This window comes from Lottia gigantea (genome assembly GCF_000327385.1).
Source record: "Lottia gigantea unplaced genomic scaffold LOTGIsca_27, whole genome shotgun sequence".
NCBI classification, from domain to species: Eukaryota; Metazoa; Mollusca; class Gastropoda; family Lottiidae; genus Lottia; species Lottia gigantea.
In genome coordinates, this window is record NW_008708846.1 from 1,692,059 (window position 1) to 1,712,886 (window position 20,828).

General features: G+C 31.9%; 1 protein-coding gene across 1 annotated transcript in view; it reads left to right on the forward strand.

Moving 5' to 3' along the window:
- Positions 1–19,951, forward strand: part of LOTGIDRAFT_150160 (hypothetical protein) — a 25,371-nt gene extending 5,420 nt beyond the window's left edge. The window contains exons 5-17 of the mRNA XM_009056299.1: positions 70–71; positions 2,418–2,429; positions 2,550–2,554; positions 8,769–8,887; positions 9,224–9,290; positions 10,005–10,139; positions 10,956–11,081; positions 12,946–13,009; positions 13,640–13,770; positions 16,447–16,580; positions 16,963–17,062; positions 17,596–17,718; positions 19,750–19,951. Of these exons, the coding sequence (XP_009054547.1) occupies positions 70–71; positions 2,418–2,429; positions 2,550–2,554; positions 8,769–8,887; positions 9,224–9,290; positions 10,005–10,139; positions 10,956–11,081; positions 12,946–13,009; positions 13,640–13,770; positions 16,447–16,580; positions 16,963–17,062; positions 17,596–17,718; positions 19,750–19,869 (1,138 nt within the window). The 3' untranslated portion in view covers positions 19,870–19,951. The remainder of the gene's footprint in view (positions 1–69; positions 72–2,417; positions 2,430–2,549; positions 2,555–8,768; positions 8,888–9,223; positions 9,291–10,004; positions 10,140–10,955; positions 11,082–12,945; positions 13,010–13,639; positions 13,771–16,446; positions 16,581–16,962; positions 17,063–17,595; positions 17,719–19,749) is intronic.
- The last annotated feature ends 877 nt before the right edge of the window (positions 19,952–20,828 follow it).

Genomic DNA, 20,828 nt, shown 5'->3' on the forward strand with positions numbered 1-20,828 from the left:
TGCCAACATAAAAGTACAATTTTCACAATCAAAGTTCATCATCTAGCTAGCTCTACAAGACACAATTCTTGACTGCTTTTGACTAAACTTGGTATGATTGTTTGCAATCACTCAAGGATAAGCCCTATTGAATATCAGAAAAATCGAATAATATTTAGTATGATTTATTGCCCTTGTTCTTGAAACGCTCGTAAACACTCTAGAAGGTGCAATTCTTGATGGATTTTGACGAAACTTGGTGTGAGTGTTCGTAATCTCCCAAGGATGAACCCTATCGAAAATCAAAAGAGTTGAAACATATTTAGTTTGAGTTATTGCTCTTGTTCTTAAAAACACATCCAACACTCTAGAAGACTCAATTCTTGACAGATTTTGATTTTGACAAAACTTGGTAATATACAGTTACACCCCAAAAAGTTCAAAAGAAGTGTATGACTAAAGGTTGCATATTTCATACTGATAATTGTTACTGTACTGTTAAATATTTTCGTTTAAAATCAAAGCTGCCACTGGGCATATATTACTTTGCCTGGCAAGCTATCTTTGAATATTGTCTCAAAATAATATTTTGTTAAAACATTTACAAAAAAATAATAAGTAATATGTTAGATGACTTGTTCGATTATATTTGGTAGATTAATTAATAAGTATAAGGACATTAAATTATGGTTCATTTGATGAGACAAATCTTATCATTGGATTTTCGTCCTAACAGGTTAAAACATAATATAAACAAGGAGACTAGAGCAAAAATAACTTGGCCAAAATCATGTAGCAAAGATAAAACTTTATTTATATAATCCTTTATTGGATTATGATTTTCCTGTTGGAGAATTCACAAAACCACTAACACACAAAATGGTGTACAAAATGTACTACGTCCAATCTTTCTGGATATCTTTCATCTGCGTTGCAAGTACCCCACACACACACACCTCAATACTGTTTTGTCAGATACACATGAGTTATAGAAATTTAAATTTCATTTATGACACACGCTTTGTTGTTTGTGGGTAAAACATGCTTTGGCTGATTTTAAGAGGATTGGTAAATATTCAGCTGTCAATCATTCTCACCTAACCTAGGCCTAACCTAGTGTCATAACTATACAATAGAATCCCCAATAAAGACAATAAATCCAGTCAACTAGGTATTGAAAAAAGCTTGAAAAATATCAAGCACCTACGACTGGGCCCTGTATCTATTCCTTTGTTTTGATAGTTTTGAAAGATATTTTGTCTTGTTGGAGTGTGTGTGAAATGTTTTGAAATTATTATTTGGTGTGGTTGTACCCTGATATTAGTCAATATTATGAAGAAAGGAAGAATTTGATAGTTTAGAGTACATATTGAATTGGTTACAGATGATTTAACTTTAAAATGACACTGAAGGAAGTTATCATTTGTAAGCAGGTTTGAAGTCGTCACAATTAGTCAAAATCGTCAGTCGAATTTTATTCACCAGTCTTCATCGAGTTTTTTTTTTCAACTAGTTGAAAACCCTTATGCAAGTTATTGTATAATAAAACATGGTGCTCGCTACTAAAATTTTTTTAGTTTAGCTTTATGGAAAGTTAAATTTAAGGGTCCTAAAGAGAACATGTCCTTTACTGATTTAGAATCAACAATCAAGCTTTTATCATGCGTGGAATATGTAGTATTAGGCTATTAGTGAAATTTTGCATCATAAATTAAATGCATATCTTTGAAAGTTCCTTTATTGAAAAGTTTTTATAGATGAATACATTGAAGTATGTTCTGCATAATATATTTAATATACATAAATTTACATAGTTAATAACTGAATAGCACATTGATTTATTTGCATAGCAGTTGCAAATTCTTTTCAACTAGTCGAAATTGCAATTTTTCAACTAGGAATTTAAGGTTGTAACTAGGGACTGACTTCGTGGTGTATTTGTAAAAATGGACCAAGATAAGAAAGGTGTTAGAGGGGACAATGTATGTCCACATACAAGAGCTGTGGGAGTTAAAACTTATTACCAAAGACCAGTCATGACCTGTTATAAATTCTTCTATAAAAACTGGTGTTATGAAATTATGTTACTGTATAATTAGGCGACAGATTGAGTTCACACTTGATTGAAATATTTGATGATATGAAAGAGACAGCTTGTATGTGGATTTATAGCTTCATAGATTATATTGTCTTATTATATAATCTAAAAATTTCATTAAAGGACAATATTCATAAAATTTCAACTTAAAAAAAACAAATTTTTGATTTGGGTTTTCCACCTTGACAAAGGAAAAATATGTCAAAAATAAAGGGATTGTAAAGAGGTTTTCTGAATTTTTTATGTGTATCGGGGACACTGAGAGATTCAATTTATTATAAATTTATAGGAAAAAACATCTATTATCCTGAGTTTCATCGATTACTTATAAAAATATAATATTATACAGATATTATCTATTTTGTTAGGAAAAAACATCTATTATACCGAGTTCCATCGATTACATATACTCGACATTATAGTTGACATTCACCAACACAGCTGTTTATCTTGATACATACACTACACTTCCCAAATTTCCATTCTGTCATAAAGAATGCGATGGGTTAATGTTATCAGAACCCAAACCATCGAAATCAAACCACTTATCATTCAATAATAATTTAGCTGTAAAGTGGCTTCCTTTGTATATTGTTATTCCGGCCAAGAAGAACTTTTCTTGCATGATTGTATGATTGCGGAAAGCAGTCACAAAATAATTCTCCCAAATCATACTTGCACAATTGGTAAATAATGAAAACAGAAGGACCATGTTTCCAATTTCGGCGGAATTCCATTAAACTCTTGCAATTGTGACATTTTTTTGGTTTCGCCATGGGACACTTGTGCCAGTCTTCCACACTCTTCAAAAATCGGGAGTCAGCTGGTGATGGAACGGACCTAAGACCTGCCACATTCCTTCTGCCGAAAGCACCAGTTTTGAATTGTTCTTCACAGACTGAATTGTTACATTCAAAATGTTCTTTCGTGTCCATTAGGAAAGTATATCTTTGGATGATGTGTTCATATTCACTGAAACTGAAATTCTTGTTGTGTTTCACAATATTTTGTATTTTGCCTCAAACATAAGTCCAGCATTCAGTAAGTTCAGAGTTTCAAGCAAGTTGCGTACTGTACTTGATTGGTTTCTTGACAGGACAGATGATAGAGACAAATCTTTCAATCTCTCCATAAATACTTCGCCACTGACACATGATATTGCCAAAATGTTATCAATTGTACATGTATTTTGGAACTGCATCTTCACTCCTTTTTCGTTTACTCCAGAGCCTCCCCATTTTGGCAAGTTTTTGAATTTTTCTTTGATGATAAATCCAAAATCCAAAGGGGACGGATCATTCATTTCTGGTGGGACATAAGGAACTTGGCGTTTCTGGCGAAGTTGTAGTGTGTCTTCAATGGCACCCATGGCAAGTTGAGGTGCATGAATGCCGCCCCTTTCTCTATCGTAATATTTCTTGACGGCCAATTAAAGTGGTAAAAGGATTCCCTCATAATTTATTGATGCCATTAGGTCACTTAAAGCCGATTCATTTCTTTTTATAGTGTTGCGATCGACTTCACGATATTTCAGTAAATCTTATGTCAGTATGTGTTTGACCCTTGAAAATTTCATTCCGTCTCTAATCGAAGATTTACGTCTCTTTTATGAAAATTTTGAACAAATCATTTTCATGATCTTCCGACTTATCCAATATAACATTCTCGCACGATGCGCAAACGAATTTATCCTCTTGGTCATAGTTAATGCATTTTTCATGAAACCATTCAGTGCAGTTGTCACATTGAATCATGGTTTCAGGATCTATTGAGTCTATGTCTCTGGTTAGCGATGGCAGTCTGCAATAACAATAGACCTTGAGTGACAGATTTACTTGTTCTGGACTGCTTATCTGTATGGATCTTGGGAACTGTGATATTTGATTCTTTATCAAGCACTGTTCAAGATGTAAATGACTGGCCTTGACTTTGAAGTTTCGTGTACATTTGAGGCTTCGGCATAATTCATTTGCTACTGCAATTGCTATAACTCCAGAATTTATTTTCTCGCAACTATTAGCTTGTAAAATTGAAATGTCACATTTTGAATCAGAACTTTCATGATTCATTAATGTTTCAACATTCATAAGCAATGTCCAAGACTCAGAGTCTATTTTATCTGTTTCTTCAACGATTTCTGGATTTTTTTGAACCTGAAGGGTAAACGTTGTATACAAGTCACATTTGTGATTTTCACCATCTCCATGTACAGTCACATACAGATCACCTGGTAGGAAATAATTTGAATGAACGTCCCTGAATGTCTCTTAAACTGGAAATTATCAGCTTGGTCTATGTTCCTGGCCAGCAACTGTTGGATACCTTTTTCTTAGGAGATCGATAAAGTGATTCATCGTAGTTTCCGATAATGGTTGATCCAATGCTTTAATGTCCATGGCAATCAAATGAATAGATTCGTTTCTTCATCTCTTTCTGAACGATCCTTTTTCGTACTTTCCTTCTTAGACATCTTTGAACGAGAATCTTTTGGTCGACCTCTCACCTTTCTTCTAGAAATTGAAACACTCGGTATCTCTTTTAAAGAAGATAAATCGATAGTCCAAGAAGTATATATTCCTTCAAGCACATTATATTTGATATCAAATTTTTCTTGGCTTAATATTGATAATGTCTGGCCGAATGACTGCCCCAAAAGGTTACATTTATTATACTTCTCAGCAGAGGTAAGTTTTAAAGAATTTCTGGTAGTACGGTAGAATGACGATTGTGAATATAGGGTCAGTCGAAATCTCCAGTGGCACTTTGTTATCGGCTTCGTTAGAATTATTGGTATTGGTATTGGTTTTGGTTACTTTCCTTCTCGTCACTTATGGGATTAACTGAGAATTCGGTGACTCCTGAAGACTCTGGTAATTCTTGGGTTTCTGTATCGTTAGTATTATTAGGATCACCATCGGTTTTTGTTTGATTGTAAGATTGAGACCGGTGGGAACCGTTACCCAACGATTTAGAAGATCAGATATTTTGACGGCCTTGAACCGGTTTCCCATGTTTCTTGCTGTTGTTTGAAAAAACTACAGCTACAATCATTTTCAACCAATTTCATTACAGGTTGGGATAGGTGGCGTTAAGCAATGGATAATGTAGGCTCATCTTCATCCTTCACCAATCTCGGTTTCATGATGTCATCGAAAAGTGTTTTATCCACTAAAGAATAGTGTTGTTCTTCGAATTTTATTAATGACATAATAACTTTATCCAAACTTGGGTAAAGACTTGAGACAGATTGCTTTATCTTCTGGTTAAATGATTCTATTCTGTTATTGTCATCAATAATAAGATTCCAAATTATATCACAAATTCCCAAAAAGGGGAAACCAATTAAAACTATATTATTGTCCTGTCATTTGACGTTTCGTCTTACTGCCTTCTTCAGAAACACCCAAAATAGATCTTGATCACATCTTATTCCGTTATTTTAAGTTTAGAATACTCAAACTCAAGTACACACTCCGTTCCTGTTTACCACCCGCAGATCTTGTTTACCACTTCCAGCTCTTGTTCACCACCCTCAACTCTTTTTTACCACCCCAATACTTGTTTACCACTCACAATTCTTGTTTGCGAACCTCAACTTTTGTTAACCACCTTAAGCTCTTGTTCACCCGCCAAAGCTCTTGTTGTTGTTAACCACTCTCGGCGCTTGTTAACCACCCTCGGCTCTTGTTTACCACCCTAGTTGTTATTCCTTAACCCAGCTCCTGTTTACTACCCAAAAATCTTGTTCACTGCCTTAAGCTCTTGTTTACCACTTCCAGCTCTTGTTCACCACCCTCACATCTTGTTTACCACCGCCAATACTTGTTTCGTACATTTTTCGGAAAGGAATTGTAAATAAGCGTTTCTAATGAACATAAAAAAACATTATAGTGCATGTAACGCTATAGCCTTCACAGCTAATAATGTCAGTCTTCAGAGAAATTAAAGTTTTAAAAAAGGTTGGCAAATAAAAATGAGGGTGGCGAATAATTGTTCAGCCTATTTCATGAGTAACCAACTTGGCAATGGCGGCAGAATGCGTCACCTATTTTCGTGTACAATGGTTGATCTATAGATAAGTCTAGAAAAACACGTTGTATGGATACCGGGTGGTATAATTAACTTCTCTTAGTATTTATCTTTAATATCAATTCATTATAACTAATGACAATTCCTTCAAAGAACCACGGTTTAAAAAAAAATAGTGACTGACAAAATATGATACGTAGCGTGATTTATTGCTAAAAGTCACTGAAACAACATAAGAGTATGGCCCATTTTGTGTTCCATAGAAATTTTCTGCTGACATGGAATCCGCTAGTTGATCATGTGACTTCATTCGTTGGACTACATTCTAGCAGACTACCGCTTGGGATTATAAGGAAATTCGGCCGATAAAAATGGTGACGTTTGGTAATAAGTGAAATCCGCCATTTTGTATTTGTCAATACATTAATACATTTTACCTTGCTTGATACAACTGGATTCATTCTACTAGCTGATATTTTAGAGATAACACATGTTTATTGAAACAATCAAATGCGGAGGTCACGCGAGGTCGCACATGTAAATTATTAATCATTTCTGGAAATGCACGAAAAATAGGTTAGTACGAAATTAGGTTACTTGACTGTATTACATGTTTGATGTAGGCCTACCGGTACCATTTAAATTAGAGGGCTGGGATCATGCTTGCTTGCTTGTTTTCATTTCACACCATTTCACCTTGACATTATTTTTGATTCAATCATTACTGAAGAATGACAAAAACTTGAAATATCAGTCACTATTTCTAGAATTATTTTGCCTGAGTAGGCCTATCCCTATACATAGATTTGTTAATTTTAATTAAGGTAACTGTGTCATGTAGGCCTATGATCAATTTATATAATTTACAAGGCTTAAGGCTTTATTTGAAAAAAAAATAATCAATTTGGAATTTCAAAATCATGAATTTACGTGCTTTGGAAAAATCTCCTGACTTTTCACCAAATCTCCAGATTTTTTTTTCTTGACCTGTACACATTTATGATTGATACCATTCCAATTTTCAATCTAAATATGAAAAGTAATAAAGACTAAAGCTTTGATCCAATTTAGACGAAGTTTGGTGTGTTTTTTGATGAGATTTCAGATGATTTTTATGTTGTTTTTCTGCAGAATTCCAAAACAGGAAAATAAGGTCATTCTGATCTGTGATGTGACACCTATGTTGTCCGATCGTTCTTTGGTAGTTATCTTCACGTACGGAATCGGTCGATGATTTTGTAGTTAGACAATAGCTCAAACGAGAGCTCTTGTCTGCAGTGAAATAAGTAGTGAGAATGTTGGTCAGCTGACAGTCTCTCAAGACAGGCAGCTCAGCTAGTTCCTCTCGTCTGCGGCAGGCTTTAATTAGCAGAGGATGGATCCTGTCAAAAATGAAAAACAGAAATGTCTAAAATTATTGCCCTTGTTCTTGTACACCAGACAAAGGACACAAGTTTGACAGACAATATGAGGAAATATTGTGAAATTGTTTATTACTGCCTTATGACGTACACTAATGAAAGTCAAAAAATAAAAAAAACTTGCAAGTGAATTATTGCCTTTTCTCTATAATGAACATTTTTATTTCATAAATACCAATGATATGACAAGTCATGGCTGATTTTAATGTTTAAATGGTTTATTATAGCTTGAGTCTAAACCCCATGGAATAAAAAAGACAATTGTCTTTCCAATTTATAATGAGTTTTGATTTAAGCCTAGAAAAACTTGATACATTTTGGCTAGGATTTTTGGCATATTTAATCAAGGATTACCAAGTTTAGAAAGCGTGAGGAAGACAAAAGGCTGACATTATAACTTGAAAAATCTTGAATATAAATATTACTTTACCTTACCTGTTTTGTTAGCTTAAAAACTAAGCCTGCAAAAGGCAATCCCTAGGCTTTGCCTTTCTCTTCAACGACTTTTAACTCAGTAACAACAAGTCAAAGGTACATTATTTAATATAGAAGATATTTTTAAACCTAACAGATATTACAATGCACATGCAATGACTCAGTTAAAATTTTATCTGAAATTTGCACAACTATACAAAAACAATTTGACTACCAAAGATGGGTTCCCTTATTTTCATTTAAATATGGGTTCCCTTATTTTCATTTAAATATGGGTTGCCTTGAAAATGAAAATGCTAAAACTTATATGAATAGAAAGTTTAGGTGTTTTAATGACTTGGAAAAATACCAGTTTGTCTCACATGTCCATAATTAATTCATATTAGCTAAATTAGAGGAGAATTACCAGTAGAATTCCGATGAGTGACCGATCAAGAATGGTCAAAAAGTCTGTTCATACATTTATGATTGGTTACAACTCTCAATTATATACAAGAAGAACATAATGATGATTAAGATTACATGATAATTTATTAGAAATATCAATTGATCAAATGATTTGCTTAATTTGACACTAAAAAAAATAAGGAATCCCATTTTTAATGTTCTTATTATCTATTATTGGTATATTTTTTGTGTTTATGCTTTCAAAGAATAAATCATGATATCAACTACTTAAGTACTAATCTAATACAGCAGTTTTACCTTATTTCAAGAAAATTGTCAATACACAACACCATCAGATTATTCTGTAAGATGAAGGTAATATCAGAACAATAATTGGTAATTATATTATATATTTCTAGAGAAGATGTAATGCTCTATCTGGTAAAGGTTTATTGTTTATTGGAAGTGGTGTTAGTGGAGGGGAAGATGGAGCCAGATATGGACCTTCACTTATGCCTGGTGGGAATCCACAAGCTTGGTATGTACTTAAATTTTGATATACTAACTTGTTAACACACAAGACTCATTTACTTCCAAAATCTATCTGTCAATGGATGATCTTTGTCAAAGTTTGTCGTCGTGAACCTATCAGATATTATTATAAGTTCCATGGATGTGGACCTCTCTTGTTGAGTTGACAAACCAGGTTTCAGATTGGCTTCTGATTCAAATTTCCTCAAAGACGATTATACATAACTACAGTAATGTTGCCGTATAGCTAACAGCCATTTGTTGCCAGCAATGAAGACACCAATCGGAAAACTCACTAAGAGTGTGTCCGTCATAACATTTCAAATCCTTTTATTTTTTTCAGGCCAGCTATAAAAGAAATATTTCAGTCCATTTCAGCTAAAGTTGGCAAAGAGCCATGTTGTGATTGGGTAATAACTAAATTAGATTTTCTTGCTCATTCTACGCCATTCATTCATGTAGAAATATTCTACAAACAGCAAACATGAAATATTTTGAAAACATTCTAAAAACACAGTTCAAAACAATGTTGATAGATCTTGGTGAAATTGTACATCATCACCAATGGATTGGAGTCACTCTAATGATTTTGGTTTTGATTTAGTTTCGGTAAGCTTATTCCATTGTACTAATGACCTTATATGGGAAAACTTGTCTGAGATACTGGTTGATAGTGTCTAACAATCAATCGACAATGTTAATGGTAATTAAGACAGACTATGGCTGAACCCTTTTTGAAATATTTAATATGAGTTATTGTCCATGTCTTATGAAATAAGGCACAATTCTTGATAGATTTTAATGAAACTTGCTGAAATTTTTGTTATCAGCCATGACTAAATCATATGTAACTATAAGTATGAGTCAGTGTCTTTTTGTTGTGAAACTCGTTTAATGATTGTTCAGTTTCTTTAAAAAAAAAGATATGAACTATGTGTGGGTATGTCAATTAGTGCCTTTTCTTTGAAGCTCTTGGTATGCTGTAGTAGATTGATTAGATTTCACGTTTTAAGTTAATAAGTCATTTAATGATTTTTGGTTATTTCCCTTTTGAAGCATGTCAGAATCAATTTGTTCAGAAGATTAATCAGGATTAATTCTAAACAAAAGATATATTTTTCCAGGTTGGAGAAGAAGGAGCAGGCCATTTTGTTAAAATGGTACATAATGGTATTGAGTATGGTGACATGCAGTTATGTTGTGAAGCCTACCATTTAATGAAGGATGCATTAGGCCTGACACATCCAGAAATGACTAAGGTAAGCTATATACATACTAATATTTGCATATAATTATGTGTTTTAAATATCCAGAATATATTCAGAGGTTCAAAGCAAATTCTTTCAATTATTCAAAAATATCTCTCTTGTCTGATGTCTGATCTTGAATATATTTAGATAGACTTCAGAAATAGTAAAAATGTACAAAAATCACATTATTCCTTTAAAAATACTTCAACCTAGGAATTTTACTCACTATTTCTATATTTGTCTTTTCTATATATCACAGAGTATTTTAAATTGTCGAGTTGTCATTTTAACATTCAATTTGACGGTGAACTTTGAACACTATAACTAATTGGCTTAGCTTAAAAACTGAGACTAAAGTATGATTGGTGAAAAAAAATGGCCTACCTGGACCTTTAAACATGGTCATCATTATATTGTACACAAAATATGAAATACCAATATTTTGTACAATACTGTCACTGTCAAAAAAGTGAAAAAACAAAAATAAAGCATCTATTAATCATAGTAGTTTGTTTCTTATCTCCAATTCAGTTTTTTCATTCCAATCAGTTGGCTCTTGTAGGCTATCAAAAAGACATGAAAATTCTGGTAAAATCTTCAGACAGAGGCAGAAAATATCAAACAGAATAGATATTTTCCTCACAACCTCTCGAGGCAGAAATCTCACTAAAAATTCAGTGCAAACGGGGTAAACAGCTTAGCTGAAGCTGAAAAGAGATTTTATCTTGATGATGGCTTGATAATATATGTCATGAAGGTTTGTTTTACTTAATTAAGTTGGCGTTTGCTAATTGAATGGATTATCAATATTGATTTCCTTTGTAGGCCTTTGATGAGTGGAATAAAGGTGAATTGGAATCATTTTTGATAGAAATAACTAGAGATATTTTACAATTTAAAGATAAAGATGGAGACTATTTAGTTGAGAAAATAAGAGATACAGCAGGACAGGTCAGGTTTAATAATAGTTTAGATGGTAGATAAAAAATTTTACTGCCAATTTTTGTCTCAAAGATAGAGAATATTTATAGAATTTATTCCACTGATGGACCAAGCCTAAAGATATAACAGACTATGTACAGATTTTTTTCAGAAGGCAAGATCAAAACATGAAAAACATAATCAAGGCTGGTAATACACGGACATTGTCTGATAGAATTTCTGCAAATGTCCGGTAAAATCTAGTTTATTAAGCAGGACATTTTGTCTGGTAGCAAATCTATGAAAAAATATTATTTTCTTGTTGAAAAGATCGTAAATTATCAGCGTGTCTGATCATTAAAATGTTGGTTGACAAGTTGTTTGTCCAAATCTTTTAGTAATTTGAGTAAATGTTCATTGTAATCATAAATTTTCACATGATGATACTGTTTAGTTAATTAGTAGGGAAAAATCTATAGATTAAATTAACCTAACCTGTATGGTGAAGTTTGATTTTATTTGATTGTATTGTTTACATTTAAATATCAATATGCCCATCTAAAGATTGTGTTGAAATTGATTTCTGTTTATCCTGTATTGGTTAAATTTGTCACCATTTCATGACATCATAGAACTCATATGATTTCTCGCTAAACATTAACTGTGAATTAAAATCAAACACCTGAAGATAAATCTCATTTGATTATTGAATTACAGCCTTACATGGCATACTAAATCCAAAAACACATTTGTACAGAAGCATACAAAAATTTGCTTTCTACAAGCAATAGTCATTTGAAATTTTTATCTAATTTTGGTGAAACTTGGTAATTTAAGCTTATTGTTATTTTGGATAATTTTTCACCGAAATATCGTGTCTGACTTGATGTTTCACTCTATTAGCTATATTGTGCAACTTGTGTTCAATCCACAGGTGACAATTCTTTACAAGTTCTTTTGATTTTTATACGCCCACATGAAATGGGGGGCGTATATTGCCGTCATCCATGTCCGTCCGTCCGTTCGTCCACAATTGCTCGTAAACGCTCTACCAGACACAATTCTTGACCGATTTTGACGAAACTTTGTGTAATTGTTCGTAATCACCCAAGAATGAACCTTATTGAAAAATTGAAAAATATTTAGGATGAGTTATTGCCTTTGTTCTTGAAAATGCTTTCAAATTTAGCTCTTAAACACTAAAAGGCATGATTCTTGCTGGATTTTGACAAAACTTGGATTTATTATTCAGTCCCGCACTGAAGAGATAATTGCCTTCTAGAGTTTTTACGAGCTAAAAATTGAACACGTTTTCAAGAACAAGGGCAATAACTCGTACTCAATATTATTCAGTATCGCCCTAAAGAGTTCAAAAGAAGTGTATGATTGAAGGTTGAATATTTCATACTGGTGATTGTTACTGTACTGCTAAATATTTTTATTCAAAATCAAGGCTGGCAGTTGGCGTATATTACCTTGCCTGGCAAGCTATCTTGATTTTGTGTGTCAATGTCATTATAAAGATGATCCCTATCGATTTTTGTGATGATTGGATAATCGTTAAATAGTGTAATATTTATATCTATTAGCTATATTGTGCAACTCGTGCTCACTCTACAGGCTATAATTGAATTGGCAGCAAACAAAGACTTGTACTTACAATCAAAGCTATCAGTGAGCGTATGTTACCTTGCCTGGCAAGCTATATTTTTAATAAATTTGGATTTTTGGCAATTGGCAAAATGGAAATAAAATATAGTTATTATGAAAGGTTATCTTATTGCATTCACAGACAGAAAACATTAGACTTCTTTTGATTATATAATGTGCAATATTTAATTTGCAATATTGAGTAACATATTTCATAGAATTTACCTTTAAATTTCTATTTTAGAAAGGCACTGGAAAATGGACTGCTATATCTTCACTAGAATTTGGGGTTCCTGTAACATTAATAGGTTTGTAGAAAGTTATTGTGTTCACATCATCGGATTAACACAAATAATTAACATGGCATTATAGTGGTCATAAGCAACTCTCATGTGACTGAGTTGATTTGTGTGCAAAACTCATGACCACTTTCATTATTTGTAATCATACGCAATTGGTGTTCAATATGGTGTGATGGTGCCTTTAATCAATATCATATTTTGTATTTAGCTTAATAGAACTGGTGCGCCATTTTAATGGGTTGATGTGGGTGTTGAATATATGCAAATAGTCTTCAGAATACTAGAAATGTTTGAAAATCGCATAATTACTTTAAAAATATCACAAACTTTACTCACAATTTCTATAAATGTCTGGACACACATGGATTTAAAGGCTCAAATTTCGACAGTGAGCTGTGAATACTATTACTAAATGGCTATTGCTAAATTATAAATATGATTGGTGCAACTGTCCCTTTAAGCTTGTATCTTTAAAAAAAATATCTTTCTATTGCTTCCAACTCTTCATTATATCTACTGTTCAATTTATATAACAGAAAGACTCTCAATTCACATACCTACATCTAAATGCTTCACATAGTAAAGATATATTCCTTTTAGAAGAAAAGTGATTTTTTAAAAATATTTTTTTGACAGGAGAAGCTGTATTTGCTAGATGTTTATCATCATTAAAAGAAGAAAGAATTCAGGCATCAAAACATATTAGTGGACCAAAAGAAACCAAATATAAGGGTGATAAACAAAGCTTTATTGAAGACATCAGAAAGGTTTGTTGTATAGAGATTTGTGTAATAATGAACAGAGCAGATTATTTGCTGTATTTTCTGGACATATTTGAAAGGAGAAGTTTAATTCAACATGAAATGTATTTTGTCTGTTTGATTTTACCATTGTCAGGATTTGACGAATATCCATGAAAAATCACAATAGATCAAAACAAGTTTGTTAAATTTTAGTGATCTATTTTTGTCAATATGGAATGAAAGATTATAGATAGTGCCCAGTGCACTTGAAGTTAATGTGTGCAAATACAACTTTTAAGTAAAATCAGTGGAAAACTAAAGAAGTGCTTGCATTCTTACTATTTACTAAATGAAGATCAAGTTTGAATAAGAGCACCTTATGAATATTAACCACTGTTATTAAACTCTGTATTCTCACACTGTCCGTTGGTCTGTCAGTCCTTCAACATTTCTTGTATAAGTTCGAATTTGATATTTCAATGAACGGCCTTTGAGTTATTACCCTTGACTTAAGAAAAACGCGTCAAAATTTGATTGTGAACACATTAGAGACTACAGTTTTCAATTGATTTTAATTGATGCAATAATTTGTTGTATTTGGGTTATTGATATTGATTTTTTAAAATTTGATGGAATTTCTCAGCATAAATAACTGGCATAACTGATATATATATATCATTGAATTCAAACTATTAAAATTTCTTTATTATGGGAAAATTCATACTTTAGTCACTAAAGACTGTTTTATCATTTCTGACAGCTGCCAGTGATTGACCAAAGTGGCCAGTTATGACCTTGCCTGGCAAGCTATCTTGAGTTATTGCCCTTGACTTTGTAAAAACGCTTCAAAATTTTTTTGTGAGTACATTAGAAGCTACAGTTTTGAACCGATTTTGATGAAACTTGGTGTGATCATTGGAATTGATAAGTTCTAACTTGATGTATTTTTGATGAACAGTTTTTGAGTTATTGCCCTTGACTAAATTTGTTTGTGAACACAATAGAGACTACAGTTTTGAACTGATTTTAATGAAATTTGGTGTGATCATTTATATTTATGAGATCGTGGACAAGTTCGAACTTGATGATTTTTCTATGAACGGTTTTTGAGTTATTTCCCTTGACTTCGTCAAAACGCGTCAAAATGTTTTTGCAATAAGAGCTGTGTGATTTAATTATTTGATAAATTTGAGTTATTGATATTGATTTTAAAAAATTTTGTGGAATATCTCAGCATAAATAACTGACATATATATATATATAATTGAACTCAAACTAATAAAATTTCTTCAATATGAAAAAATTTGTACTTTAGTCACTAAAGACTGTTTTATCATTTCTGACAGCTGCCAGTGGGCGTATGTTACCTTGCCTTGCAAGCTGTCTTTAACTGATTTTAATGAATTTGGTCCGTCTTCATTAGCCCACATGGTGCAGAAAAGTAGGATGTAAAACTCCATTCATTTCATTTCATTTCAATGCAATTTGCTGTGATCATTTATATTGATGAGATCTTGGTCAAGTTCCAATTTGACGATCTTTCGATGAGCGACAAAATTTGTTTGTGAACACAATACAGACTACAGTTTTCAACTGATTTGAATGGAATTTGATTTGATCATTTATATTGATGAGATCTTGGACAAGTTCGAATTTGATGATATTTCGATGAACGATCTTTGAGTTACTGCTCTTGACTTTGTGAACACATTAGAGACTACGGTTTTCAATTGATTTTAATGAAACATGGTGTGATCATGTATATTGATGAGATAATTTGATGTATTTGGGTTATTGATATTGATTTAAAAAAATGTTGTGGAATTACGCATAAATAACTGACATATATATATATATAATTGAATTCAAACTAATAAAATTTCTTCAATATGAGAAAAGTCGTACTTTAGTCACTAAAGACTGTTTTATTATTTCTGACAGCTGCCAGTGGGTGTATGTTACCTTGCCTGACAAGCTATCTTTTTTGTATTTTATACTTATTTTTTTGTGGCAATTGTAAATATCTTATATAGAACTGATTGTTTCTTTTTCTTGCAACTTAAAGGGGCATTCCGCTTTTTTTATAAAACATTCTCATTATGAAAAACGCCATAAATTATACTTGAAAATATTTCTAGTATTCTATTTATATCTATGTATCTACTTGATCAAACTGAATTTGTTTTAAAATTGTGAATTAAAAACGGAGAGTACTAATTGTTAATTAAGCAGTTTGACTTACTTTTGCTGTTTGACTTCATAATGGCTCGATATTATTAGTTTAAGCCTTTAGAATTTGTAGGAGACATATTTCTCTACAATTAGGCGTTTATTTTACTTAAATCCGTATGGTTTTTTCTAACAGCTTCCAAAAAGCATAACAAATTGAAAGCTTTGCGTAAACTTTTAAATAATTTTAGCATTAACAAATTAACGGCTGGCTTTTATTAATTAAATTTTCAGATATGTTATGGGATACATTTCTCTAAATTTTGGTGTAAAGTTTTCACAAATTTTGACCTACATAAAAAATGGAATACCCCTTTTAGCATTAATGTTTTAATACATGTACAATGCTAAACATACCAAGTTTATTGTGTGAAGGTACAAACTAGCTCTGATGATAGCATTTTGTGTACGGGAAATCTTTAATTTAAAACTATCTAATGGTAAAACAAATATAAACACTTTTACTTGCAGGCCTTATATGCATCAAAAATAGTATCATATGCACAAGGTTTTATGTTAATGAGAGAAGCAGCTAAAGAGTTTAAATGGGAATTAAATTTTGGAAGTATAGCTTTAATGTGGAGAGGTGGATGTATTATTAGAAGGTGATTTTCACTTTCTCACATATTTATTATTATATTGGGATACATAATGCACTATGAGACTCAACATATTTGCTGCAGCCCATTGTGAAAATGTTTCTTTTGCATGGATTATTGTTAATAATTACACCTTGAACTATGAAATCGAAAAAGAGCATGCTAATGCTGTTGTCCTGGAAAAATTTCACTCATTGCACCCTGCATGATGTTGCCCATCTTCATTAGCCCACATGTTGCAGAAAAGGAGGACTTAAAAATCCGTTCATTTCATTTAAACTTTATTGTGGAACATTTAAACTACTGTATTTGTTATGATATATATATGAGTGTGTAATGGCATATATCATGATTATAGTCCAATAGCATTCTAAATGTTTTATTACAGTGTTTTCTTGGGTAATATTAAACAAGCCTATGATAAAAATCCAGAGCTCAGCAACTTACTGTTAGATCAATTCTTTATGAACGAAGTTCAAAAATGTCAGGTAATAGATTTTATTTACATTTATAGAACATGCTTTCATATGAAATATTGTTATGTATATTTATATTTGTGAACTATATTTTGTACGAAATAAATATATTATTTTTTTATTGTAACAGATGTTGGGTCAATAAGAGTGAATTTAATTCAGGGTCATGATATAAGGCAATCATAGATAAAATGTAACAATATATCTTCAAACTTTGATGTATCTAATCTATATACGATACAACACATATCATGTCTTATATTATGACAAACCATATTTTGTGGATCGGATTTGAGACACACTTCAAGGTGATTTAGATATGAACCTATAATAATTATGGGTATCCATTTTGTAATCGATAATTGAAATTATAAATTCAAAACTACGTTGATTATTTACATTATTTAACCATCAATTCTATGATATATTGTGCTAGCACTAATTGTTTTGGAACATGTTATGATTGTTGTGTTACTATATAATATCACATCTCAGTTGTTATATTGTATATTGAAAATCACAAAGCAGCTAATTGATCATTTCAGGAATCCTGGAGAAAGGTTGTTGCCACTGCAGTAACATTAGGTATTCCAACTCCAGCATTTAGTACTGCTCTGGCATTCTTTGATGGTTATCGCAGTGAACGACTTCCAGCTAATCTTATTCAGGTAAAATTTCTTTCTATATTTATGTTATTTCTGGTTTTCATCAGACAGTTTGATTGTAACATATTATATTGTCGTCACCCCTTCTTGGTTGTCAGTTTTAAATCTGATTTTCATAAACTTTCAATCTGGCTATAAGATTAAAAATTTATCTAAAATTTGAACAGGCAGTCTGATTTTTATACGCCCACACGTAAGATGGGCGTATATTGTAATCACCCCGTCGGTCCGTCCGTTCACATTTGGCTCGTGCTTTATGGATTCTTTTGATTTTTATTTTGTATGTCAATGTCATTATGAAGATGATCCCTATTGATTTTCATGATGATCGGATAATTTTTCACCGAAATATCGTGTCTGACCTGACATATTACTCTATTAGCTATATTGTGCAACTCGTGGTCACTCTACAGGTTACAATTGTTTACAGATTCTTTTGATTTTTATTTTGTATGTCAATGTCATTATGAAGATGATCCCTATCGATTTTCGCGATGATCGGATAATATTTCACCGAAATATCGTGTCTGACTTGACGTTTCACTCTATTAGCTATATTGTGCAACCCTGTAGTCACTCAAGACTGTTTAATCATTTCTGACAGCTGCCAGTGGGCGTATGTTACCTTGCCTGGCAAGCTATCTTTAAAACACTTACATAGTTTGGGGGTATATTATAATCACCCTGTCGGTTCATCCGTTCACATTTGGCTCGTGCTCACTCTTCAGGCTACAATTCGTTGTCAGTTTTAAATCTGATTTTCATAAACTTTCAATCTGGCTATAAGATCAAAAAAAAATCTAAAATTTGAACAGGCAGTCTGATTTTTAAAACACTTACATAGTTTGGGCGTATATTATAATCACCCTGTCGGTTCATCAGTTCACATTTGGCTCGTGCTCACTCTTCAGGCTACAATTCGTTACGGATTCTTTTGATTTTTATTTGTGGGTCAATGTCATTATGAAGATGATACCTATCGATTTTCTTGATGATCTGATATTTTTTACCAACTTAGTGAATTCACTCTATTAGCTATTTGTGCAACATTTTCTCATTTTTCAAGCAACAATTCTTTATAGATTCTTTTGATTTTTATATGCCCACATATAGTATGGAAGCATATTGTTGTCCGTTCAGACATGGCTGGTTCTCACTCTACTGGCTACAATTCTTTATGGATTCCTTTTGATTTATTTTTTGTGGGTCAATGACATTATGAAAATTTTTGCAAGTGAACTTAGCAAATTCACTCTGTTAGCTATAAGTACAACTTGTGCAAACTCTACAGGCTACAATTTCACTCTGTATGCTCACACGCAGTATAGAAGCATTGCCGTCAGTCCGTCAGTCCATTGATAAAAACTAGCCATGATGCGATATAATAAAGTTTGCTTAAAATTCTCTATAAACTAAACACGATCCAAATGTGAATGGACAACGAACAATGATTTGTACTGATGTAGCTGGTGGTGGGCGTATGTCACTTTGCTTTGCAAAGCTATTTATAATGTAAGTGAAAACTTTTCACCAAAATCTAGAGAAATATGCCCCTTACCTTATTTGAAAGTTTTAACACAAAGTATCTTGCAATTAATTTTCAATGCTTAAACTATTCCAAAAGTTTTGAAGTTATTGTCCACAAAAATGCCAAATTGTAGAAAAATATGTCACCTATTCATTCTGAAGGTTTCAACTGAAATTATCAAATTAAGGATCAAACACCTAAGCTAGTTTAAACGGCTTGCTTACTCAGTTTGATCAAGTAGATACATTGTAGTAAAATGCTTTTCAAGCTTTTTTTTTACTCTGTTTTTAATATTGAAAATTTTGCATACTGTCCCTTTAAGAAACATGTTATACCAAAATGTATCAGGATGATGAGTTAGAATATGAATATTGAATATTGATGTCTGATTCACAATATAGAAATGAATACAATATACATATATACGGTTCAAATTTTACTGTTAACAGCTGCTGTAACAATATAGTGTGCCTTTATCTATTCTATGTTTATTCTATTGATTTCAGGCTCAGCGTGATTATTTTGGCGCTCACACATATGAATTATTATCTAAACCTGGTGAATTTGTCCATAATAATTGGACAGGTCATGGTGGTACAGTATCTTCTTCTACATACCATGTTTAAAAATTATTATATCTTAATAGCATAATAATTACTACATTATATTTCTGTCTTTAAAATGAAAAACTCAGTACTGAAACTAATCAAAATTAAATAACCGGTATTATTTTTTTTATTACCATTTTTGAATTTAATGCTAATTGGCTCTGTATCTTCTAAATTTTGTGTTGTTCATATCACTTCATGAAGTAGATTTTCTGCAAGATTCAATAATGATTGAAATACAAGATTAGCAATTGGTAACACTGAGTTTAGTTCCGATGCATTTTATATAAATTTGTTAGCAAATGGAATAAGTTAGTGTCAGGCTCTAGATGAACTATCTGAATAATGTAATCTCAATAATCCTAGAATTGACAGAAAATATAACATTCTCATGAAAAATGTTAATGACAAAAAGTTAAAAATTGTTAAGTTTTGTTTTTTATTTAGGTGATTTGCTATAGAAATAGATATATTAAAGATGGGTATCCTTATTTTTTTTTTGTTTCAAATTGAGCAAACTATTCGATTAATCAGTCTTTATAATTAATTATCATGTATTCTTAATCATATCATTATGTTCTTATTGCATGTAATTAAGAGTTTAACCCATCATAAATGTCCATGTATGTACAGTCTGGATAAACAAAAAAAGACTTGTTGACCTTTCTTGATCGGTCACTCATTGAAATTCTGCTGGTAATTTTCTTCTAATTTAGCTAATTATGAATTAATTATGGACATCATGGAAAAACTGGTATTTTTTACAAGTCATTAGAAGTTTAGAACACCTACTTTCTATTCATATAAGTATTTCAATAAATGAAAATAAGGGAACCCTTCCTTAACCTGTATACTACAAGTTGAATTCAGTCTGAAATGAAATTTTGTGGACATACTACTCCTTTTTTTTTGAGTTGTCTGTCATTTCTTCAAAGCACAGCCAAAAAACATTCATTATCCTCTATTATATGTGTTTT